Source organism: Musca domestica, unplaced genomic scaffold (genome assembly GCF_030504385.1).
Source record: "Musca domestica strain aabys unplaced genomic scaffold, Musca_domestica.polishedcontigs.V.1.1 58, whole genome shotgun sequence".
Classification (NCBI taxonomy): domain Eukaryota; kingdom Metazoa; phylum Arthropoda; class Insecta; order Diptera; family Muscidae; genus Musca; species Musca domestica.
This window is the reverse complement of record NW_026712360.1, coordinates 3,602,025-3,628,378: the sequence shown is the minus strand read 5'-3', so window position 1 is coordinate 3,628,378 and position 26,354 is coordinate 3,602,025. Positions and strand designations below refer to the sequence as shown.

General features: G+C 39.6%; 1 protein-coding gene across 2 annotated transcripts in view; it reads right to left on the bottom strand.

Moving 5' to 3' along the window:
• Positions 1-26,354, bottom strand: part of LOC131805578 (spondin-1-like) — a 124,201-nt gene that overhangs the window by 11,776 nt on the left and 86,071 nt on the right. For both annotated transcript variants that reach the window (XM_059128889.1, XM_059128888.1), the window contains exons 2-4: positions 16,330-16,754; positions 14,219-14,440; positions 2,615-2,847 (exon numbers count right to left, since the gene is read on the bottom strand). In XM_059128889.1, the coding sequence (XP_058984872.1) occupies positions 2,615-2,847; positions 14,219-14,440; positions 16,330-16,754 (880 nt within the window). The remainder of the gene's footprint in view (positions 1-2,614; positions 2,848-14,218; positions 14,441-16,329; positions 16,755-26,354) is intronic.

The window sequence follows — 26,354 nt, the reverse complement described above, 5'->3', positions numbered from 1 at the left end:
TAAGGAAGAACAGAGTTATAATCATGGATTTCAATGAACATTTCTTTGAATTTTGAGGATATTTTTGAGGGACAAAAAGGACTGTAATCCTAGAATTTATTACCTATTTTCTAAGAATATTTTTTTACTTTCTTTTTAGATACTGTTTAAGATTTTTTTTAAATTCCCTTGAAGTATTTTTTCTTGGATTTAAATGCGTATTTTTTTATTTTTTTTTTTTAAGGACAAAAATAATTATACATTTTTTGATTTTTCTAAATTTTTTTATTTTTAGATATTTTAAGGATGTTTTATTGAAAGACGATTTTAAAATGATTTCTTCTTGAATTTTCGAAAATATTTTTTGAAGAACGAACAGGATTGTAATCTTAGATTTTCGTACCTATTTTTATGAATAATTTTTAATTCTTTTTAACTATTCAAATATCTATTTCTTGGATTTTCATGAAGGATGAACGAGTTTATAGTCTTGGATTTTTTACATTTTTTTTCATTTTTTTAGAATTTCTTTACATATTTTTTAAATGATTTTTTTTGTAGATTTTAAGAATATTTTCTTAAGAAAAAGAAATTATAACTTCATGGATTTTTGTTTGAAGGACGAACAGGTCCTCCAGCATTTATTTTTTAATATTTCTCAGAGGATTTTTTTTGTAAATTTTTAAAAATATTTTTAAAACGAGTATTATCTTAAAGTGGGGGATTTTTAAAATTTATTTATTTATTTTTTTTTATTTCTAAGCATTTTTAAGCTCAAATTAAGCTGTAATTGTGAAGTTTTGTAAATCTTTTCCAATATTTTTTTCTTGAACGGTAAGGAATATCCAGCTCATTTATAGAGACCACCCGGCCTCCAGTTTTGACTATAAAGAGACTTTGGGCTCCAGCTCGTCTCTAAGGACTCTCTGGCCTCAAACTCGTCTATAACTACTCTCTGGCCTATACCTATTCTGGCCTACTGCTCGTTTATAAATACTTCTTGGCCTCTAGGTCGTCTATAAAGACTTGCCTATAAAAACTCCCTATAAAGACTCTATAACCTCCAGCTCATCTATAAAGACTCCCTGGGCTCCAGCTCGTCTATAAATACTCCCTGCCCTCCGATTCGTCTATAATTACTCCCTTGGCCATCAGCTCGTCTATAAAGACTTACTGGATCTCCAGCTCATCTATAAAAACTCGCTGGCCTCTAATTTTACTATAAAGACTTCCTGGCCTCCAGCTCGTCTGTAAAGACTGCCTGCCCTCCGATTCGTCTATAAAGCCTCACTGGCCTGCAGCACGTCTATAAAGACACCCTGACCTCCAGCTCGTCTATAATTACTTCCTTGGCCATCAGCTCGTCTATAAAGACTAACTGGATCTCCAGCTCATCTATAAATACACCATGCCCTGCAGCTGGTCTATAAAGACTCCCTGGTCTCTAGCTTTACTATAAAGACTTCCTGGACTCCAGCTCGACTATAAAGACTCTTGTGAATTATTTTTTTACCATTTTTTGTTCATAGTTTTATTTTTTTTATTTTTTTATATTTTTTTTAAGTTTTTATGTCTTTTTATATTTTTTTATTTTATTTATGTCATTCATACAAATAACATTTACATATAACACACGCACACATACAACCGCACACATCACAGGACAATACTTAATATTAAAATTTATTCGCTACCAATTTTTTTTTCTAAACCGAATAATTTATATAATTTTTTATTGAAAATTTCATAAAATTGCACAACAACCCCCACTGGAATAGACGACGGCTGTGGGTCGGGGTGCGGCCACCCCCACGGCAACAGCAGGCGCTGGTGCAGCAGCACCAACAGCAATAACGGGTGGTGGTGGAGCCATAGCACCGACGGCAATAACTGGAGGTGGTGGAGCCATGCCACCTACCACCACAACACCGGGTGGTGGTGGCGGCCGGGCGCCAATGTTGATATTAACTCCAACTCCTACTCCGGGTCGAGGTGGTGGTGGTCCAAATCCAGGTCCTGGGGGTGGTGGTCCAAATGCTGGTCCAGGGCCAGGTCTGAAGCCCGGTGGTCCGCCATATGGTGGTGGGCCACCCATCATACGTCCCTGACGTCCTGGTGGTGGCATTTTTAAGGGGATTTGTAGATGGAAAAAGGAAAAAGGAAAGCTGCTCCTACGGAGAGCTAGCTAATTTGAGTGGTTTGAGTGCTTCCGAGTTAACTACTGAACTAACAGCGCCACCGCCTTTGCACATCAAACAAAATGTGCGTCAACTGACCAGCCCGTCAAGCACTGGATATTAGTCGACATTTTTGTGGTTTTCATAGATAACAAAATGTGGGAAATCTTTGGGATTTAATTACAAATCAATCAGAGTCGGTAATTATGTGTGTCGTGGTGATTTTCAATTTTTTTTTCATAAAATTCCGAAAAAGTACCCTCACCGAAAACTGTATGATAAAAACCAATTATCAAATATTTTTTATCTTATCATTTAAACTCCAATTTTTTTATGGCGCACCAACTGTCCGTCAAAGGTACTTCCCTGGCATTGGCTGTTATCTATTTACGCATCAGGGTGACGGTCTTGTGGCCAACCAGAAAACATTAACATTTTTGAATTTCTCTTATACTCACATTGGATTCATTTTCTCCAACAGCTTCGATCGTATGCGATCTCTTTCCGATGCCCTTGTCGGCTGTGCCGGCCCAATCTCGTTTTGCCTCTCCCGTTCTATACTCGCCGACAGTTCGTTATTCATTTCGACATGATTGTGTTCCATTTCCAGATGCGTTTGCGTCTTGACGGTCTCGTATTTTCGGTCATCTTCGGCGAAGTTGAAAACTTCACTTAGTTCGTATTCTTTGAGCTGCGTGGGAAAAAGAAGAATATGAGAAAGAGAAAATTAATAAGGAATTTAGTCAAAAGAGAAAAAAAAATAGAAAATTGAAAAATATTTGTTGAACCCAGAGGGGTCTTTGATGGCTTTGTAGGTGAGGAGGGGGAAAAAGTCTTTATTGACTGATGTGGAAGTGTGGTGGGGGAAGGGAGAAGGACGTGTATGATATGTTTACATATGAGGAGCATAATGGAGAACTGAAAGGAAACTTTTGGATGAGGTTCGATGAGGTTTAATATTTAGTTAAGGATAAATAGTGCCAAAATCCTCTATTTTTAAAGGACAAGCAGAGCTATAGCTGTGGATTTAAAAAAAAAAAATATTTTTCAAGGACGAACAGAGCTTCTGTCGCAGATTAGAAAAAAAGACTTTTTCAAGAACGAAAAGAGGTATTGTCGTGGACTTAAAAAAAAATCAATAGCTAGCTCAATTCGAGAATAACTAGAAAAATTCGGAAGAGGCCTGTGCCCTTATATAGCAGAGTTGGATGACCGAAGTAGACCCCATGGGTCCGAGATACTTCCCTATGAGCCCCAAAAAATCCCCCTATGGACCCCAGGGGCATTCCCCTATGGATCCCAGGGCATTCCCCTATGGATCCCAGGGCATTCCCCTATGAACCCCGGGGAATTACCCTATGGGCCCAAACCTCTTTAATTGCACCGGTTGCACAGTTTAGCAGAACGCGAACACATGCATGTACTACTGTTACAACAACAACAACCCCATGGACCCAAGGAGATTCCCCTATGGGCCCAGGGGTTCCTTTATGGGCTTCAGGGATTCCCCTATGGCCCCCAGGGGTTCCCCTATGGCTCCAGGGATTCCCCCATGAGGTCCTGGGAATCCCTCCGGTGTCCAGCCAGGCTTTAGCTAGTCTAGGAGAGACCAGCTGGCATTCTGCTCATCTAGAAGAGACCAGCTGGCCTCCAGCTAGTCTAGAAGAGACCAGCTGGCCTCCAGCTAGTCTAGAAGAGACCAGCTGGCCTCCAGCTAGTCTAGAAGAGACCAGCCGGCCTCCAGCTAGTCTAGAAGAGACCAGCTGGGCCTCCAGCTAGTTTAGAAGAGACCAGCTGGCCATCCAGCTAGCTTAGAAGAGACCAGCTGGCACTCCAGCTAGTCTAGAAGAGACCAGCTGGCCCTCCAGCGAGTCTAGAAGAGACCAGCTGGCCCTCCAGCGAGTCTAGAAGAGACCAGCTGGCCCTCCAGCGAGTCTAGAAGAGACCAGCTGGCCTCCAGCTAGTCTAGAAGAGACCAGCTGGCCTCCAGCTAGCCTAGAAGAGACCAGCTGGCCTCCAGCTAGCCTAGAAGAGACCAGCTGCCCTCCAGCTAGCCTTGAAGAGACCAGCTGGCCTCTAGCTAGTCTAGAAGAGACCAGCTGGCCTAGAAGAGACCTAGGTCTAGCTGGCCTAGAAGAGACCAGCTGGCCTAGAAGGAACCAGCTGGCCTCTAGCTAGCCTAGAATAGACCAGCTGGCCTCTAGCTAGCCTAGAATAGACCAGCTGGCCTCTAGCTAGCCTAGAAGAGAACAGCTGACCTCTAGCTAGCCTAGAAGAGACCAGCTGGCCTCCAGCCTCGTCTATAGGGACAAGCTGGCCCTCCAGCTAGTCTATAGAGACCAGCTGGCCTGCAACTCGTCTTCAAAGACTCCTTGGCTACCAGCTCGTCTCTAACGACATCCCGGCTCCCAGCTTGTTCACAAAGACTCCCTGGCATCCAGCTCGTCTATAAGGACTCCCTGGCCTCCATCTCATCTATGAAGACTCCTTGGCCTTCCACTTCGTCTAAAAAAACTCTCTTGACCTCCACCTCGTCTATAAAAACTCCTTGGCCTCCAGCTCGTTTGTAAAGACTCTCTGGCCTCCAGGTCGTCTATAACGACTCTCTGGCCTACAGCTCGTCTATAAAGACTTCTTGGCCTCCAGCTCTTCTATAAAGATTTACTGGCCTCCAGCTCGTCTATAAAGACTCCCTCACCTCCAGCTCGTATATACAGACTCCCTAGCCTCCAGCTCGTCTATAAAGACTCCCTGGCCTCCAGCTCGTCTATAAAGACTCCCTCACCTCCAGCTCGTCTATAAAGACTCCCTCACCTCCAGCTCGTCTATAAAGACTCTATAAGGACTCCCTGGCCGCCAGCTCGTCTATAAAGATTCATTGGCCTCCAGCTCATCTATAAAGACTCCCTTGACCTCCAGCTCATCTATACAGACTCCCTGTCCTCCAGCTCGTCTATAAAGGTTCCCTGGGTCTCCAGCTCATCTATACAGACGCCCTGTCCTCAAGCTCATCTATAAAGATTCCCTGGGTCTCCAGCTCGTCTATAAAGACTCCTTGGGTCTCCAACTCGTCTATAAAGATTCCCTGGCCTCCAGCTCGTCTATAAAGACTCCCTGGCCTCCAGCTCGTCTATAAAGACTCCCTTGACCTCCAGCTCATCTATACAGACTCCCTGGCCTCCAGCTCGTCTATAAAGACTCCCTGGCCTCCAGCTTGCTATACAGACTCCCTGGCCTATACCTCGTTTATAAATATTCCCTGGTCTCCAGCTCATCTATAAATACACCCTTGACCTCCAGCTCGTCTATAAAGACGCCCTGGGCCTCCAGCTCGTCTATAAAGACTCTCTGGCCTCCAGCTCGTCTATAAAGACTCCCTGGGCCTCCAGCTCATCAATAATTACACCCTGGCCTCCAGCTCGTCTATAAAGACTGCCTTTCGCTTTCTCTCTCCCTTCTTTCTCTCCCTTTTTCTATTTCTTTTTATTTATCTTCCTTTTTCATTTCTTTGAAACTTTTTTTTTTAAATATTTACATTTCCTCCATATCACAACCTCCTTGATTTCTCCTTAATTCCTGTGTAAAAATGCCAAATCAAGAATCCTTACATTTATGTCTGGGTTTAACATGCGGAAAAAATGCCGACAACATATAAAGGCATTTACACACACACAGAGAAAAAGAAACCTTCAAACACACTCCTGCTTTTGGAGATATGGCATATTAAAATCCATAATCCTATTCATGCCGGTGATGCTAACTGTGAAAATTCTTTTGTGAATTGACGACTTGTTCTTTGCAGTTATCCTCAAAAAAACATACATTCCAAAGGAACAAAACTTTTTTGCGATTTTCCCAATAAACCAACAACAACAAGTGCAGAGATTTTTTCTCCCCAAACATTTTGAGCTAAGAAAATGAACAGAGGAAAAAAAAGAAAGAAATGAAAAATTGCTGTTCATTTTATCCTGAATAAAGGAAGAATTTTTCAGGGTTTTTTTTCGTTTGGTCTTAACAGAGACACAAGGTGATAACAATCGACAGCTCAGCAGGAGTAGGCCAGGGCAATAAAGCCGGCCGGAGATCAACAGCCCAGGTTGTGGCTGATAACGGTGATGATGAGGATGACGATGAAGATGAGCATGTTGACAATGATGGGTGTGAATGTGTAAATTAGCCATGAATTGATGGCATAAAGAAATCCTGTTTAATGGGGTTGCCATAAGCTCCCCTTTCTCGCTCTCTCTTTGTTTGTCTCTCTCTCTCTTCATCACCGGGTGGCAAGGTGTATCATTTTTCGATATTTTTCTGTTTCTCGTATTTTTTCCTATTTTTCCAGTTAATGAATTTTTATGGTATCTCTCCTTTCCACCTTTGGAATCAAAGGAGCCGAAATATTTTCACCCGAAATAAAAATGAAAATTTCTGCTCTATAAAATTTTATGTTTTTTTCGTTGTTGTTTTTCTTTCCTTCAAAGGAAATAAATATTCACTTACCCTTGCCAGGCCACCTAAGCAAGGAAAATGCCAGAAATTATTGGCCGAAAACAAATGTGTTTCACTAGAACACAACAGATTCCAAAAAGTTCATTTGTTTCCTTTGATTTAGAAAAAAAAAACAAAAATTGAAAACATTATTTTTGTTGCTGCTGTTTCTCTTTAATGCCTAATTTCCGTTACAATTTACAAAAGCTGAATGGCGTAATAAATTTTATTTCAATGAGCTTCCTGACTACCCGAATCAAAGAGAGAGAGAGAGAGAGAGAGAGAGAGAGAGTGAGAGTGAACATTTTGAATTTTCTAAATTGCTCGCAAATGCTGCCATCAGCTTCAGGGCCATGATAGTTTATTTCAAATTGTTATGGGCAAAATATTGAAAATAATTTTGAATTTTTATACCCTACACCACATAGTGGTAAGGGTATTATGTCTTTGTGCATTTGTTTGTAACATGGAGAAGGAAACGAGATAGACCCATAGTTACTTTTGAGAACCTTCATAGAATCACTTTCTGAGTCGATTTATGCATGTCAGTCCGTCTGTCCGTCCGTCCGTCCGTCCGTCCGTCCGTCTGTCCATGTATTCTTGTGAACAAAATGCAGGTCGCATTTATTATCCGATTGAGATGAAATTTTCCAAACAATATTTTTTTGGCCCAAGGACGAACCCTATTGAATTTGGTGAGAATCGGATCAAATTTAGATATAGCTCCCATATATATCTTCATCCGATTTCGGGTTAAATGTGCACCAAATGTCCACTATCAGTCCAAATTACCTGAATTTTGGCACACCCAACCGAGTTCGGCCTAGAAGCAAGTATATCAAATTTGGAGAAAATCGGTTCAGATATAGCTATAGCTCCCATATATATCTTTCATCCGATTTGATCTTGAAGTCCCTCACATTCCTACTATGCACTCCACAACCGTGATATTTGGTACCAGGTATTAGATGGAGCACAGAAATAGCTGTTTTAAATTTTATCGAAATCGGTTCAGATTTGGATATAGCTCCCATATATATCTTCATCCGATTTCGGGTTAATTGACCACCAAATGGCCAATATCAGCCCAAATGGCCCGAATTTTGGCATATGTGACCGAGATTAGCCTTAAAGCAAATACAACAAATTTGGAGAAAATCGGTTCAGAGACAGCTATAGCTCCCATATATATGTTTTATTAATTTTTTTAGAGGAGCAGGGTGTCTTCTCTTGGGGAAATTAGACCTCTTTGTGGAGATGGTACAAAGTTCATCTCATAGAAGACAATGTGGGTTATTAAATGGCCAGTGGTTTGATTATAGGAAGCCAATGAAATGAAAATGGACAATTTTAAGGATACTGACGAGAAAAGTACTTTTTCGTACGATTATGGTACGAAATTGACATTTTTCCTGCACACTGTAATTTTTGTCACAGCTACATTCCTTATGTCGGAAATTTGGCTTCATCTCCGCTCTAATTCTATCTTCATCCCATCACAAAATGCCAAGAGACCGTATTTAGTACTTTTAGTACATTTTAGTACCTTTTTAAATCTAATATCCACAAATACGACAGTATCTCAACGCAGAGCACAAGTGAAGGCCCTAATTTCAAAACTCCAAATTTTTGCTTTATCCATTTGCTAATAATAATGGGACGGCACTTTGAACCTTTTAGTACCCTTTAAGTCCAAATTTCCCTAGATAGGACCACACTTTATCTCCACTCAACAAATCTCTAAATTGTAGCATTGCTCTTTACTAAATACCCTGACACAAATACGACACTATCTCATAACAGCATTAAATTTGTATTGATGAGGAGCATAGTGAAGAAGTGAAAGAAGCCTTGGCCCCCCTCTACACTCAGAGTGGATGGGCAGAATAGACCACGGGGTCAGTATATCCCATGAGCCAAGGGGGTTTCCATATGGGCCCCTGTGGATACACATATGGGTCCCTGGGTTTTCCCATATGTGCTCCAGGGTATTCTCCTATGGACCCTTGGGGGATTCCCTTAAGGAGTCTTCACAGCTAGTCTACAGAGACCAATTGCCCTCCAGTTCATCTGAAGCGACCAGCTGGCCTCCGGTTCGTCTGAAAGAGACCAGCAGCTCGTCTAGAAGAGACCAGCTGGCCTCCGTCTCGCCTGGATGATACCAGCTGGCCTCTAGATAGTCTAGAAGAGACCAGCTGCCCAGTCTATATGTAAAGACTCCCTGGCCTCCTGCTCGTCTATAAAGACTCCCTGGTCTCCAGCTCGTCTATAAAGTCTCCCTGGCCTACAGCTCGTCTATAAAGACTCATTGGCCTCCTGCTCGTCTATAAAGACTCCTTGGCCTCCTGCTCACCTATATAGACTCCCTGGTCTCCAGCTCGTCTAGAAATACTCCTTGGCCTTCAGCTCTTCTATAAATACTCCCTCGTCTATAAAGACACCTTGGCTTCGAGCTCATCTCTAAAGACTCTCTGGCCTCCAGCTCGTCTATAAAGACTCTTTCTAATAGTTTATTTCAAATTGTTATGGGTGGAGTATTGAAAATAATTTTGAATTTTTCATTAAAATTTTTTAGAGGCGCAGGATGTCTTCTCTTGGGGAAATAAGATCTCTTTTTGGCGAATGGGCCAAAGTTCGTCCCATAAAAGACAATGAGCGTTTTTAAATGGCCAGAGGTTTGATTATAGGAAGTCAATGAAATAAAAATGGACATTTTTAATGAGATTGAAGGGAAAAGTACTTTTTCGTACAATTATGGTACGAAATTGCCATTTTTTTTCCTACACACTGTAATTTTTGTTACAGGTACATTTCAAATATCGGAAATTTCGGATACATCCTCTTGCTAAAATTATACATAAATAGTTATATATACCTTTTGGTACTTTTTATACCTTTCAGTACTGTTGATACGATTGCAGTACAAGTTTCGCAAACTCCAATCATAAACCCCAAGAGAGAGAGAGAGAGCCATATTTTTTTACCCTCCACCATAGTATGGAGGGTATATTAAGTTTATCATTCCCTCTCGATATATACATTTTAGACCCCCCAAACGGATATATATTCTTGATCAGCATAAAATTCTATGTCGATTTAGCGATGTCCGTCCGTCTATCCGTCTGTGGAAATCATTCTAACTTCCGAATAAAATAAAGTAGGTTGACAAAATTTGACTCAAATGTGTATTATGTCTGCAGAACTTTTGGTATTGAAAATGGGCCATATAGGTCCAAGTCTTCGTATAGCTCCCATATAACGGTACCTCCCGATATTCGTTATTTTGATGATTTAAGCGACATTATTCACCGGAATTGTTTTAAATTTGATATTTGAAGTTCGAAATGGAGACTAAAACCTAACACAGAAAATTGTCTTTCCGGGTCAACATTTTGGTATAGCCCCCATATAATAGTACCCCCCGATATTCGGTATTTTGATGATTTTAGCGACATTATTTACTGGAATTGTTTCAAATTTCGCATTTGAAGTTCGTAACGGATACTACAGCCTATGACAGACAATTGTCTGTGCAGGTCCACGTCTTCGTACAGCCCCCATATAATAGTACCTCCCTTTATTGATGATTTTAGCTACATCATTCACCAAATTTTCTTTTTCCAAGTTTCGCATTTGAATATTGTAATGGCATATGACAAAAGTTGTCTATGCAGGTCCACGTCGTCGTTTATATCCTAATATAACGGCTACATTTGGTATTTTTACAATTTTTCAACGGATTTTATTTTTTTGAAAATTGCCAAATTCGCTCTAAATGGTGGAGGGTATTCAAAGTTCGGCCCAGCCGAACTTAGAGTTTTTTACTTGTTTATAACAATTTTATAGAAGAACAGGCTGGCTACTCATGGAGAACTATGGACTCTTTTTTAGAGATGGGCCAAATCTCGTCCCATAGAAGACAATGTGGGTTTTTAGGGTTCTTGCTGTTTCCACTGAGGTTAGATATCGCTAGCCGTAGTACACATCATTTCTAAAAAAAATATTCCTACACCCTAGAAATATCTTGGATTTTTTATGCGGCAATCATGTTCCCTGTGTCCCTCTCTCCCCCTCTCTCTTTTTCCTAATTCTAATTCCCCCCATAAATTTAAATTAATTTTAATTTCATGGCCATTTCTATTCACGAATATCTAAACGGAAGCTCGCCGAATAAAACACAACATGATTTGTGTTTTTCTGTTTTCGTTTTGCTTGCGTTACAATGTTTCCTGTTTGTCGAAATTCTAGAGAGAGGGACCGAGAGAGGGAATAAACACGTACTCCACATATACATGTTATAAGTTGTTAAGTATGTGCGTGAATGAATGAGTGTCTGTGTGTGTGTGTGTGAAAATATTTTTTGATGCCAAACCACAATTATGTTGTCTGTTAGGAGTAGACCTCCCACTTTTCCTTTTTTTTGGCCCAGTTATTCCCAAACAAAACTGAACTTCATAGAAAATAGAGAGAGAGAGAGAAGGAGAGAGAAAAAAACTAACAAGAAAACCAAAACAAAACCCCAAATCAGTTCACGTAAATGAATAACAAATTTTCATTTCAAATATAATTAAGAGGGAAATTTTCAGTTTCCAAACAACCCCACTCCCCCCTTCCCCTCTCACATTGGTTGGAGGTTAAAATACGAGGAATTCCATATTCATTTTATCAATGGGCAAATATAGAGCAAAGCCTGGCTGATGAATAGAAGTTAGAAAATTTCTACTTGTTGTTGTAGTTAGTGTTTTGTTGTTGTTGTTGTATTTCCTTTAGTAAACCCACAATGAGTTCTGCATGCCATGGCTGTGTGTGTGCGCAAATTTTTGACATGATTTATAATGAAATAAATCACAACAATGTTGGCAAACAAGCTTGAATGTTAAAAAAAAGAGAGAGAGAGAGAGAGAGAGAGAAAGAGAAAAAATTACGAAATAAAAAAGGAAAGGAATGCTTGGGAAGTTATCCTAAGAGATGAATTTTGATTTTTCAGAAAATTCTCAGAAGAATCCCAACCCTGGTACAAACCCAACTGCCCTGTTAGGGGTTTTTCTGATAGGAGACCAAAATATCCGTCAGTTTTTGGTTCGTTTTCGTACATCTTGGACCTTTTTAGTAAAAATTCCCTAAAATAAATTGGTGATCTTTGAATAACATTTCAAGATTGAAAAGGGAAAGAATGGTTTGAAGGTAATTCGAAGAGAGCACAATTAAACTTTAATAGAAGGTACGCAGACAAAATCTCAACCCTGGGGAAACCCAACTGCTCTGTTTGGGGGTTTTTAAGAGGATACCAGAATAATAATCATTATTTGGTACTTTTTCGTACATCTCGGACCCTTTTTAGTAAAAATTCCCTAAAATACATCTGCATAGGTGGCGATCCTTTGACATAATTTCAAGGGAATGAGTGGCAAGTAATCGAAGATAAAAAAGTAAAAAAGCTGTAAGTTCGGCCGAGCCGAACTTTGAATGCCCTCCACCATTTGGAACGAATTTGGCGATTCTCAAAAACAATGAAATCCGTTAAAAATTCTATTAAAATTTTAAAAATACCAAATTTTGCTGTCATATTAGGGTCTATACGACGACCGATTTAAAAAAAATCGGTAATAATGCAGATAACATCATCAAAATACCGAATATCGGAAGGTACCATTATATGGGGGCTCTACGAAGACGTGGACCTGCACAAACAATTTTCTGTCTTATGCTGTGGTATTCATTACGAACTTCAAATACCAAATTTGAAACAATTCTGGTGAAAATATGTCCAAAAAAATCAGTAAAATACCGAATATCGGGAGGTACCGTCACATGGGGGCTATACGAAGATATGGACCTGCAAAGACATTTTTTTGTCTTAGGCTGTAGTATCCTTTACGAACTTCAAATACCACATTTGAAACAATTCCGGTTAAAAATGTCCATAAAATCATCAAAATACCGAATATCGGGAGATCCCGTTATATGGGGGCTATACGAAGACGTGGACCTGCACAGAAAATGTTTCGTCTTAGGCTGTAGTATCCATTACGAACTTCAAATACCAAATTTGAAACAATTCCCGTGAAAAAATGTCCATAAAATCATTAAAAAACCGAATATGGGGAGGTACCGTTACATGGGTGCTCTACGAAGACGTGGACCTTCATAGACAATTTTTTGTCATAGGCTGTAGCATCCACTGCGAACTTCAAATAATAAATACCAAAACAATTCCGGTGAAAAATGTCGCTAAAATCATTAAATTACCGAATATGGGGAGGTACCGTTACATGGGGGCTATACCAAAACGTGGGCCTACATGGCCAATTTTCAATACCAGAATTCCTGCAGATATAACATGCATTTGAGTAAAATTTTATCAATCTACTTCAATTCGTTCGGAAGCTAGAGTGATTTCCACAGACGGTTAGACGGACAGACGGTAGGACATCGCTAAATCGACTTAGAATTTTATGCTGATCAAGAATATATATCCTTTTGGGGGGTCTAAAATGTGTATTTCGAGGTGTTACAAACCGAGTGACAAACTTAATATACCCTCCATACTATGGTGGAGGGTATAATAAAAAATTTAAGACAAATTCTAGCTTTTTGTACCATTTCTGACGCATTTCCAAAATATGCTTTAAAATAATGATGTTTTAGAAGACCGTAACTACGACCGTAAATCCCATATCTATGGTGGAATATATGGTACCTATTTTCCCTCTTATCTGAATTTTTAGAACCTAAGGGTACCAATTTGCCAAAATTCCAGGATTCCATACCCCATGCAAAATGTCAAGATTTACAGGCCTATTATTTATCCGTTCGCAATTGGTAAGTTAATGCTCTTTGCCATATCTTTAAATATTTTTAGATGGCTATCCTTCCCCTCACATGCCTCCACAAAGTTGCTGCGTCATAATTCCTAGCTCCGCATGATGATTATAATTTTTTTCATTCCTCATTTCATGTTTTTTTCCTCGTCTTTTTTTGGGTTAAAAATTTTTTCCAAAGCCACTTGTTTGCCTCAGAGCAGCAAAGCACAACAACCACAAGGCATTTGGATCCACAACTGGATTCCAAACATGATTTCATGTTAATGAGTCGTTAGTAATTTTTAATGATGTTGTTAATATTCGAGAGATGGCAGGCAAGCAACAAAGGCAATGGGAGACAGCAACACCCTTACTCTCAAAAAAATCAAAGAAGAGAGATATGGTGGCAAGGAGAGAGAGAGAGGTAAGAGTGGAGCCAAAAAAAAGTATTTACACAACACTCACCCTCAGAACGGAAGTGTTGCTAATTTGTAACTAATTAAGTTGTTGAGATTGCTTGCCAACCTTACCCCTCGCAACTCTCCTACACCCTACCCCCACTTCCACCCTCCATCAACAACACCAAGAAAATTGCCCAGGAGGAGCCTGACAGGCAAATTTATGGTAAAAACATACTTAAAGTTGGCGAGTGCTTTTGGCATATGAGAGAGCACTTAACACAGATATGCTTCCAACGGCTGACACGCACACACACACATGTATTTCAGACGGAAATACACACACACACACGCGTTCTTATATTTATACACTTACCTTGATAAATTGAAACGTCGCCATGGGCGGCAAACGTTTACTTTTCGGATAGAAAAAACTACCAGCCGGATGTGCGGGATAACGCGATGTGATACGATAGATAACACCCTGCGGCGATGTCGGCCAATTGGGAGCGGTGAAGGTAAAGCCATTGTCCGTACCGGCATCCAGGGGGTCCATTTCAACGGTGACCGTATCTATCCAGGAGCCGCCGACGCAGAGCTGGAAAAAGAGGAGGGGAAACATTAGATTAAAATGACGACAAGGGACTAAAAGGCTCGACTAGGAAAAATGCTATGAAGAAGATCTCCAGGTCTTCTAAGAAGAAGACCTCTAGGTGTTCTCTAAAGAAGACCTGTAGGTCTTCTATAAAGAAGACCTGTAGGTCTTCTATACGAAGACCAGTAGGTCTTCTATACGAAGACCAGTAGGTCTCCTATACGAAGACCAGTAGGTCTTCTATAAAGAAGACCTCCAGGTTTTCTATGGAGAAGACCACCCAGGTCTTCTATGGAGAAGACCAGCCAGGTCTTCTATGGAGAAGACCAGCCAGGTCTTCTATGGAGAAGACCAGCCAGGTCTTCTATGGAGAAGACCAGCCAGGTCTTCTATGGAGAAGACCAGCCAGGTCTTCTATGGAGAAGACCAGCCAGGTCTTCTATGGAGAAGAGCAGCCAGGTCTTCTATGGAGAAGAGCAGCCAGGTCTTCTATGGAGAAGAGCAGCCAGGTCTTCTATGGAACATAGAAGACCTCCAGCTCTTCTATGGAGAACATAGAAGACCTCCAGCTCTTCTATGGAGAACATAGAAGACCTCCAGCTCTTCTATGGAGAACATAGAAGACCTCCAGCTCTTCTATGGAGAACATAGAAGACCTCCAGCTCTTCTATGGAGAACATAGAAGACCTCCAGCTCTTCTATGGAGAACATAGAAGACCTCCAGCTCTTCTATGGAGAACATAGAAGACCTCCAGCTCTTCTATGGAGAACATAGAAGACCTCCAGCTCTTCTATGGAGAACATAGAAGACCTCCAGCTCTTCTATGGAGAACATAGAAGACCTCCAGCTCTTCTATGGAGAACATAGAAGACCTCCAGCTCTTCTATGGAGAACATAGAAGACCTCCAGCTCTTCTATGGAGAACATAGAAGACCTCCAGCTCTTCTATGGAGAACATAGAAGACCTCCAGCTCTTCTATGGAGAACATAGAAGACCTCCAGCTCTTCTATGGAGAACATAGAAGACCTCCAGCTCTTCTATGGAGAACATAGAAGACCTCCAGCTCTGCTCTTCTATGGAGAACATAGAAGACCTCCAGCTCTTCTATGGAGAACATAGAAGACCTCCAGCTCTTCTATGGAGAACATAGAAGACCTCCAGCTCTTCTATGGAGAACATAGAAGACCTCCAGCTCTTCTATGGAGAACATAGAAGACCTCCAGCTCTTCTATGGAGAACATAGAAGACCTCCAGCTCTTCTATGGAGAACACAGAAGACCTCCAGCTCTTCTATGGAACAGAGAAGACCTCCAGCTCTTCTATGGAGAACATAGAAGACCTCCAGCTCTTCTATGGAACAGAGAAGACCTCCAGCACTTCTATGGAACAGAGAAGACCTCCAGCTCTTCTATGGAGAAGAAGAAGACCTTCAGCTCTTCTATGGAGAACATAGAAGACCTCCAGCTCTTCTATGAAGAAGAAGAGGACCTCCAGCTCTTCTAATAAGAAGACCACCTCAATGGCTTCAATGAAGAAGACGATCTCCAGCTGTTCTATGCTCTTCTATGAAGAAGTTTTGCAGCTTTTCTATCAAGAAGACCTCCAGGTTTTCTGTTCTCCTCGAGAAGAGACAGAGACTCCTGCTCTTCTACCTCTTCTCCTTCTGTTCGTTTTCTTCCTCTTCCCATTTTCAAATTTACGAATTTCATATTCCGTTTCCCTTACAAAACTCCTGCAGCATGCCATTGGGTAATTTGTATTAAACACTTTTTACATGCAACTACTTAATTTCCCCCCCCCCCATTTTTTCCCACAGCTGCCTCCCACTCTCTTAACCCATCACTTCCGTGAAACGGAAACATCGTTTAATAAAGTTGCTACCTCACTTACCTGAAACGAATCGACCCCTATGAACCAATCGGGCGAGGGTACGATGCGTGTCATTAATGACACCAAACTGTGATTGCTGTCGACAAAGAATTTCGCTTCACTGCGTCCCGCACCCTGGCTGATGGCTGGTAAATTGAATTCATCGAAAATGTTACGCTCGCCAGAGCCGGCGGCCAGCGTGTTATGATTGTTGCGTGTTGTTGTTGTGGTGGTGGTCGACGACGACGATGTCGTCGTTGTGGCCGTCGAACTAGATGTTGATGATTTCTCCACTTGGACTTTTTGTTGTTGTAATTGCAGTTGTTGTTGCTCACCTAATGGCGTATCCAATATTTCGCTTTTGCCCGTTTCGGCAAATTGTTTAACACCGGATGTGGCCTGTTGGCCGATGTGATACAAGGCGTATTTGGCGTCGTGTGTACGTCCTGGAAGGAGAACAGAGAAAAAAATGGTAAAAGGAGGTTCCAATTAGGTAAAGGCAAATCAATAGCTGTTATTTCAGGTTATTTTTCCGTTTTTTTGCTGTGGGGAAATTTAATGGCTGGCTACTAAATTGCTGCAATTTGAAATGTGAGCCATTTAAATTTTGTAATATGTCAGGTTAATTTTATATTTCTAGCTTGCGGGCTTATTGTAATTATAGTGGCTCTGAAGCGTTGACAGCTTAGGGTTTCACAAAAGGGAATGATAGAATTTTTACAAAAAAAAATAAGAGAATTATCTGAAGATCCCAAAAATATCCCAGTTTATTTCTGAGAATCCGAAAAGAAAAAATCCGCTTTGAAGTTTTCAAAATATGACAAGAGATATAGGGTGAGGTAAAAAGACACTGCAACAAAGTCAAACGCCATAATTTTTAGATTTTTTTTTTTTTAATTTCATTGAATAAAAGCAAAAAAGATCGGAAATAGCATCAAATTTTAGAATAAGTTTAGATTTGTTCGAATTGGTCACTTCGGACACAAATTATGGCCAATGAAACCGTCACACGCTGCCCAAATGTTGCTCTGCGGTATTTTTGCCCATTCCCGGCGAGGAGCTTGCTTGAGGTCATCGACACTTTGGTATTTTTTAGTGCGAACCTTACTTTCCAAAATACTCCAGATACAACAGGTCCAACGGACTGGTATCCGGAGGCTTTTTGTGGTTGCCATTGTGCACTGGAAATGAAGCGAGGAACCTCATTTTGTAACCATTCTTGGGTGGCGCGTGCTGAGTGCGATGGTGCTGGTCCTGTTGGGATGTCCAAGGTCTGTGGGCCAAATGTTTGCGTGCCGAAGGCTTTGACACACCCTCCTGTATAATTTCGCGATAATATTCGGTATTTTTTGGTATTTTCAAGTGCCAACCTTGCTTTCCAAAATACTCCCGACACAATATTCCCACGGATTGGCATCCGGAGATTTTGGTGGTGCGCTGGAAATGATGCGAGAAACCTCATTTTGTAACCTCTCACCATGGCCGACGCTTGAGTTCTGGTGGCCAACCAACCAAATGTTGTTCTGCACTATTTTGGCTCATTCCCGGCGAAGCGCTTGCTTGAGGTGATCGACACTTTGGTATGTTTTAGTGTCAACCTTGCTTTCCAAAATACTCCAGACAAAATAGTCCAACGGATTGGTATCCGGAGATTTTGATGGCTAGTGTGCGCTGGAAATGATTCGAGAAACCTCATTTTAGTAACCATTCTTGGGTGGCACGTGCTGAGTGCGAGAGTGAGTGTCGGAATATCCAAAGGTCTGCGGCCAAAATGTTTGCTGGCCCAAGACGTTAATACACCCTCCAGAATTTTTTCGCTATAATATTCGGCATTTATTCTGATGCCATGGTAGTTTAATACGAGCGGAGAGCGACCGTCGGCTGTTATGGCGGCCCACACCATCACCACGGCCGGCATGTGGCTTGAGTTCTGGTGGCCAAACGAAGGTGCACATTTGACCATCAGCTGACCTCTTTGGTAGGACAACGAATGTTTTCACTTTCGGCCAAGCAACTCAACGAAGCAACTCTTTAGCTCTTTTGAGTCTATTTTCTTTCTGTTGCGATGCAAGTTCTTGCACTTTTTGGAATTTCAATGGCATTACCCCGATCTCATTTTTCAAAATTTACCGATTGGAATATTGCGATATGTTCATCGGAGAAAACCAAATTCGGCAGTTCACCACTTTCGGCCAAACAACTCATCAGCGTAACGACAAGCGATGGTACGAGACACAAAATATTTATTCACATTTAAATGCAGAAGTGTTCTAACGATAGCCACCTGTGATTTTCCAGCCAAATATAAAGAAATCACACCATCCCGCTTGAATTCCATCACGAATAACTTTTTTCCGGGAAAATTCTAACCAAAATGCTTTTGTACGCTTGTAATCAATATAATGACCTGTCACTGGGAGAATATTAACAGCTGTCGGTCGAATGGCTTAGAAATGACAGCAATCTGAAGTTGGTTGCAGTTTTTCATCTATTTAAAGAATATTTACTGAGGGTAACCCTTGGCGTATGAGTGCTGCTGAAACGTATACGCCACCCTGGCTCTCAATTCTAAAAAATACATCACTCCAATAATTGTTTTTTTTTCTAATTTCTCTTCAATCTAAACACCATTTTTTCAGAATTATAATTATTCCCCTATCCTTGCCTGCCATCGTGATGGAAAAATACGAAATTAGAAAAAAAAACTACAACCCAAAACAATATTGAAATAACTTGCTGTCATATTATAACCACAAGATAACACATTATGATTGCAATTGACCATGATATTTAATGCTCTTTTATTTTATTTTTTTGCGAAAAAACAACAACAACAATAGCAAAAAATATGTTTGTCAGTCGATGCCATACATATCCATTTCCACATCCATATTTTTATTTGACTATTATGGCCAGCTGCAACAGCTGCAACATATTGGCTCACAAATCTGCATTCAACGAGCAAGCGGAAGTAAGAATATCCCAACAACAACAATAATAATAAAATTATGCAAGGATTTATTTATCGGAGAGGAGAGGATTATTTTATTGAAAATTGTAATTTATTCCTGGATAAGTTGGGCACTTATGCCAGCACACATACACACGCATTACACATATCATTCATATCAGTTGCCAGATATTAAAGTATTAAATATTATTTACTTAATTCCCATGCGATTGCCGATGAAATTGTGGTATTAATTTTAAATATTTGGAGGCAATTAGGGCAATGGGCAGGTCCTTTCATCAAGGATATTGTGAAATTCCTAAGAGTAAAAGGAAATTTTCAGTTTTTTTTTTGATTACATGGATAGGAAGTTTTAACTGGCAGATAGAGAGTTAGGTATACGTTATGACATTAAGCATACGCCCAAGGGTACTTTAATATCTCCTGAATATGTTCTATATCCAATAGAATACCTGGAGGTCTTCTTCACTAGAAGTCCCTTACGTTTTCAATAATAAATAGAAGAGCTGGAGGTCTTCTATCTTCCATAGAAGACCTGGAGGTTTTCTATACTCAATAGAAGAGCTGGAGGTCTTCTATGTTCCAAAGAAGACCTGAAGGTCTTCTATACTCCATAGAAGACCTGAAAGTCTTCCATACTCCATAGAAGACTTGGAGGTCTTCTATACTCCATGGAAGACCTGGAGGTTTTCTATACTCCATAGAAGAGACCTGGAGATTTTCTATGCTCCATAGAAGAGCTGGATGTCTTCTACGTTCCATAGATAAGCTGGAGGTCTTCTATATTCCATAGAAGACCTTGAGGTCTTCTATCTTCAATAGCAGAGCTGGAGGTCTTCTATGTTCCATAGAAGAGCTGGAGGTCTTCTCTGTTCCATAGAAGAGCTGGAGGTCTTCTCTGTTCCATAGAAGAGCTGGAGGTCTTCTCTGTTCCATAGAAGAGCTGGAGGTCTTCTCTGTTCCATAGAAGAGCTGGAGGTCTTCTCTGTTCCATAGAAGAGCTGGAGGTCTTCTCTGTTCCATAGAAGAGCTGGAGGTCTTCTCTGTTCCATAGAAGAGCTGGAGGTCTTCTATACTCCATAGAAAACCTGGAGGTCTTCTATGCTCCTTAGAAGAGCTGGAGGTCTTCTATGCTCCATAGAAGAGCTGGAGGTCTTCTATGCTCCATAGAAGAGCTGGAGGTTTTCTATGCTCCATAGAAGAGCTGGAGGTCTTCTATGCTCCATAGAAGAGCTGGAGGTCTTCTATGCTCCATAGAAGAGCTGGAGGTCTTCTATGCTCCATAGAAGAGCTGGAGGTCTTCTATGCTCCATAGAAGAGCTGGAGGTCTTCTATGCTCCATAGAAGAGCTGGAGGTCTTCTATGCTCCATAGAAGAGCTGGAGGTCTTCTATGCTCCATAGAAGAGCTGGAGGTCTTCTATGCTCCATAGAAGAGCTGGAGATCTTCTATTTTCCATAGAAGAGCTGGAGATCTTCTATGTTCCATAGAAGAGCTGGAGGTCTTCTATGTTGCATGGAAGAGCTGGAGGTCTTCTATGTTCCATAGAAGAGCTGGAGGTCTTCTATGTTCTATAGAAGAGCTGGAGGTTTTCTATGTTCCATAGAAGAGCTGTTGCATAGAAGAGCTGGAGGTCTTCTCTGTTCCATAGAAGAGCTGGAGGTCTTCTCTGTTCCATAGAAGAGCTGGAGGTCTTCTATACTCCATAGAAAACCTGGAGGTCTTCTATGCTCCTTAGAAGAGCTGGAGGTCTTCTATGCTCCTTAGAAGAGCTGGAGGTCTTCTATGCTCCATAGAAGAGCTGGAGGTCTTCTATGTTCCATAGACGAGCTGGAGGTCTTCTATGTTCCATAGACTAGCTGGAGGTCTTCTATGTTCCATAGAAGAGCTGGAGGTCTTCTGTATTCTATAAATACAGGGTGAGATGAAAAAACTTCAACCAACTACAGGCTGCTGTCATTTCTAAGCCACTCGTCCGACAGCTGTTAACATTACTCAGCACCATCGACCTAAGCACGCGCCACCCAAGAATGGTTACAAAATAAGGTTCCTCGCTTCATTTCCAGCGCACAGTGGCCACCAAAATCTCCGGATACCAATCCGTTGGACTATTGTGTCTGGAGTTTTTTTTTTTTTTTGGAAAATAAGGTTGGCACTAAAAACTACAAAAGTGTTGATAACCTCATGCAAGCGCTTCGCCGGGAATAGGTCAAAATACCGCAGAGTAACATTCGGGCAGCGCGTGACGATTTCATTGACCGTTTGAAGGCCATAATTCGTGCCATAGCCGACCAATCCAAACAAATCTAAACTTATTCTAAAATTTGATGCTATATCCGACAGTTTTTCTTTCATTCAATAAAATTAAAAAAATTTAAATATTATGGCGTTTGACTTTTTTGCAATTTTTGCTCAGCCCTATAAGTCCTCTGTTATATTTTGAAAAAGAAATCCTAAAATTTCCATTCCTTTTTCCTAAATATGAAATGGGAATAGTGCGTATACGTTTTGACAGCACTCGTACGCCCAGGTGTCCCTTGAAACTTTCTCGATTATTATTTTTTGCCAACATTTTGCGTTGTTTTGAATTCAAAAACAAATAACGAAATTTCACACAAAAACATAATAAATTTGTCTATCATCGGCCATTATTAAAACGTAGCCACCTTCATTAATTATGAATTCATCAGCCACATTATTTTCGACAAAAGTCCCCTCTTGTCATCGCCCACAATATTATTTATAATCACCACTAAGTGGCTAGTAAATACGATAATAAAATATTACCTTCAACGCCAAATACTGGCGGAGATTTTATTGCAATTTAATAAGCAAACAATATGCCCCGGTCCGGGCTGTGTTGTGTTGTGGATATCCAACGCCATTAACATTTGTTGGCAAGCGAATACATTTCGATACGTTCGAGATGACACATAAATTTGGGTTAATTCAGATGCAAACGAAGATAAAAGCATTCATTTATTATTTGATTTTAATTTTTCGTTTTTTATTTTTCGGTATCAGATAATATGATATTTCCTTCTTCGTTAAGAAGGCCGAAAAAATGGCACACGATGCATATCTGCAAATGCACACAGACACACACACTCACACGGGTTAGTATAATATGCCATTGCTGGCATACTCTCCGAGATCACAAAAAATGCAAAGCAAGGCGTTATGGCATTCTGCACGAAATAGCCTGAAATACGTTTGTATGCCATATCTTCCCGGGTAACTCGGGCATCCATTAAGTGGAAAACTACCATGGTATTGCTTTCAATTAATTTTTATAATAATAATGATGAGGAAAGGAGACACCATGGCTTAGGGTTTCAAAAAAAAAATAGTAATCGGAAACTTAAAAAAAAAAAAACTTAAAAAAAGCTCAAACTCTAGGATTTTTTTGTCACAAAGAGACTTGGAAAATTCTTAAAATATCCAGATTTATTACCGACAGGGAGACCTAAAAATAGGTGTTCTTAACAAAAACGCATCCAGTGCGTATACGTATCGACAACACTCATACGCACACATCTTGCTACTAAATATTTTGTTGTATTAATTTATTTCGCCTTTTTCCGGTCTTCAAAATTAGCAGAAAATTAAAAGAAGACCAACGGATTTAAAAAAAAAAAAATTAAGATGTAAAATCAAAATATTTAACAAAAAACCAAAATTAAGGGCTAAATATTTTAACAAAAAAGTCAAGATAAGATCCTTAAAAATCTCCACATAAATCAGAGACTAATTTTTTTCCATGCTATACTGTAGGTTATGACTATTTTTGTAATTGTCCTAAAAAAATAACTTTTGTATGTCCAAAAGTTATAGAGGGAATAGTGCGTATACTTATTGCCAACACTCATACGCACATATGTCCCATGAAAATAATCACCAAAAATTGGTCTAATTATTTGAAGAATCTCGAATGAAAGGTCCTTTTTCTTAATTTTTTCCTTGAAAGTAATTAAAGAAGAAACCACAGAAGAATAAAATATTCTGCTCCAAAACAATTTTCCTTGAAAATTCAAAAAAAAAAAAACTCTTCAAAAAAAATATAATTAAAAAAAAATATTAAAAATCTACTTTTAATGTTGTGATGTTGTATTGTTCGTTTAGACCTCTGAATATTATTGAGGAAATTGGTCGTATACGTCTTAATAACACTTATACGCCAATACGCCCATTGAAAGTAATAAGCTGATCTTATAGATTTTATCACAGCATGAGGAAAACAGCTTTGAAATATTTTCGAAAAAATTGAAAAAATTTAGAATTCACATTTTTTTAAAAACGCGATGGATCCTCAAATTATTTTTATGAAATTTTACGTTTATAATAATGAATGGTGAAATGTTTCATAGATATACTTTTTTATAAGTTTAAAAAACTGCAAGCAACTTCAGACTGATGACATTTCTAAGCCACTCGTCCGAGAGATGTTAAAATTATTCCAGTGACAGCTCATTATATTGTTTACAAGCGCTCGTATTAATCGACCGTGGTGGCATCAGAATATATACCGAATATTTTTCGCGAAAATATTCTGGAGGGTGTATTAAAGCCTTAGGCACGCAAACATTTTGGCGGCAGACCTTGGACATTCCAACAGGATTCAGCACCATCGCACTCAGCACGCGCCACCCAAGAAAGGTAACAAAATAAGGTTCCTCGCTTCATTTCCAGCGCACAATGGCTACTAAAATCTCCGGATACCAATCCTGTCTGGTGTCTGGAGTATTTTGGAAAGCAAGGTTGACACTAAAAAATACCAAAGTGGCGATCACCTCAAGCAAGCGCTTCGCCGGGAATGGGCCAAAATACCACAGAGCAGCATTCGGGCAGCGTGTGACGGTTTCATTGGGCATCTGAAGGCCATAATTCGTGACCCATTCGACCAAGCCTAAAAAACTCTTCAATAATTATTTTTTTAGATCTGAAAGACCTTTACACCTTAAGCTTTCCAAATTCAAGAAATCCTTGTAAAAATCTTTAGGGTAGTAGTTCTTAGGAAGTGGAAATTCAAGCTTTATGAGCCTTTCAAATTTTTTATTAACAAAAATCCATTCTCAAGGATTTGAAAGTAGGCATTTACACTTCCTTAAAAATTGTTTGTTAAGAACCTGATAATTGGTTCTAAAACTCCACTTTTTAGAACATGTAACCACCGTTTGTGAAGTAGGAGAAAGCCTAAAAAAATTTTACAAATTCACGTTTTGAGAATTGATGGCATAAAAATTAAAAATCAATGTTTCAAAAGCTGAAAAAAAAAATTCGAAAAAATCAAGAAATTTAAAGCAACAGAAGCGTTCGACAAATTTTAAAATTCTAAATTTTATTTATATCTATGTTTGAACTATTTAAAAGATAACGTTAGGCTAGGTGGAAGTTAAAAAATTTACAAAAAAAAAGAAAAATAAAATATCTGAGTTCCATGAACTGAAATTGAAGTAGAGAAAATCCTTACAAAAATTCTTTAAAAATTGCAGGTTTTTAAATGGGGTACAAAGCGGCTTGAAAGCCCCATGCTTATGAGCTTTTACAGGTCCTTAATATTCCTTGAAAACTCTCTCTTTAAAGGACAAACTAAGGAGTTTAAAAATGCCTTTAAGTAGCCCCCCTTTTTATACCCTCCACCATAGGATGGAGGGTATATTAAGTTTGTCATTCCGTTTGTAACACCTCGAAGTATACATTTTAGACCCCACAAAGTGTATATATTCTTGATCAGAATAAAATTCTGTTTGTTCTGTTCGTAATTGATGATTTTAGAGACCTTATTTATCGGAATTGTTTCAAAATTGGTATGTAAAGTTCGTGATAGATAATACGGCTTAATACAGAAAATGGGCCATGTAGGTCCACGTCTTCGTATAGCTCCCATATAACGGTACCACCCGATATTGTGTATTTTGATGATTTTCGAGTCATTATTTACGGGAACGATTTCAAATTTAGTATTTGAGGTTCGTAATGCATACTGCAGCCTATGACAGAAAATTGTCTGTGCAGGTCCATGCTTTATAACCCCTCACTATACCTCACTATATATATTATATATTCGGTATTTTGATGATTTTAGCTACATAATATACAGATTTTTTTCGCATTTGAATATTGTAATAGCTTGTGACAAAATTTGCCTATACAGAAATTTGCCAAATTTGTACCAAATGGTGGAGGGCATTCAAAGTTCGACCCGACCGAACTAACAACTTTTTTACTTGTTAAGAGCTAAGAAATCTGCTAAAAATCCAATCTGGAAGGAGGCTTCAATAATTCATTCAAATAGCTCAAAATTCAGAGGGGGTCCTTGAAACATAAAAGTAGATTTATTTCCGGATTTTTTTTTTTTTTTTGTTTTTTGAAAATCTCCAACCCATTGTGCACAATTATCTCATTACGGTTGTCAATGTTGTGCATCTTTATGCTGATTATCGGTGATGTCTGCTTATTTTTTTCATTCTCTCTCTCTCTTTTAATTCTTTTCCCATCTGGCCATGATGTGTGCTCCAAATATGAAAGAAGATAATCACACGTTTCAATGCTCATGTGTGTGTGTGTGTGCGTGTTTTTCTGCTCATAAAATACACCAGCTGTATGTGCCACTTCACATTTCCTGCAACTGCTGCTACTGCTCTTTTGACATACTTTTTTCTTTAATTTGTGTTTTCGTTTTTGTTGCTTGTTTTCTGGCTATTTATTAAATAATAATATTTTTGTTAAAATGCATTTATCTGCCTTCGTTGTGTGTTTTATGGCAAAAATTTCTTAATGCCTGTGAAAATTATTAAATTGTTGTGGGCCATAATGTATTTTTTTTTTCTCTTGGCTTGTTTGTTCATTTGCCGCCCGACCATATCGATATCCGTGGCATGAGTAAGTGTGTATGTGTGCTCTATGCGTGTGCGTGTGTGTGTGTGCCGCACAAGCAAAGGAGTGTCACACAAGTTGGCCAAGTGCCCACTACTGACTGCGGCGATGATTAATTTTTTACGATTCATTCAAAAAGCCAGCATTGACAACAACAATATTGATAACCCAGAGAGAGACGAGAGAGAGAGAGGTGGGAG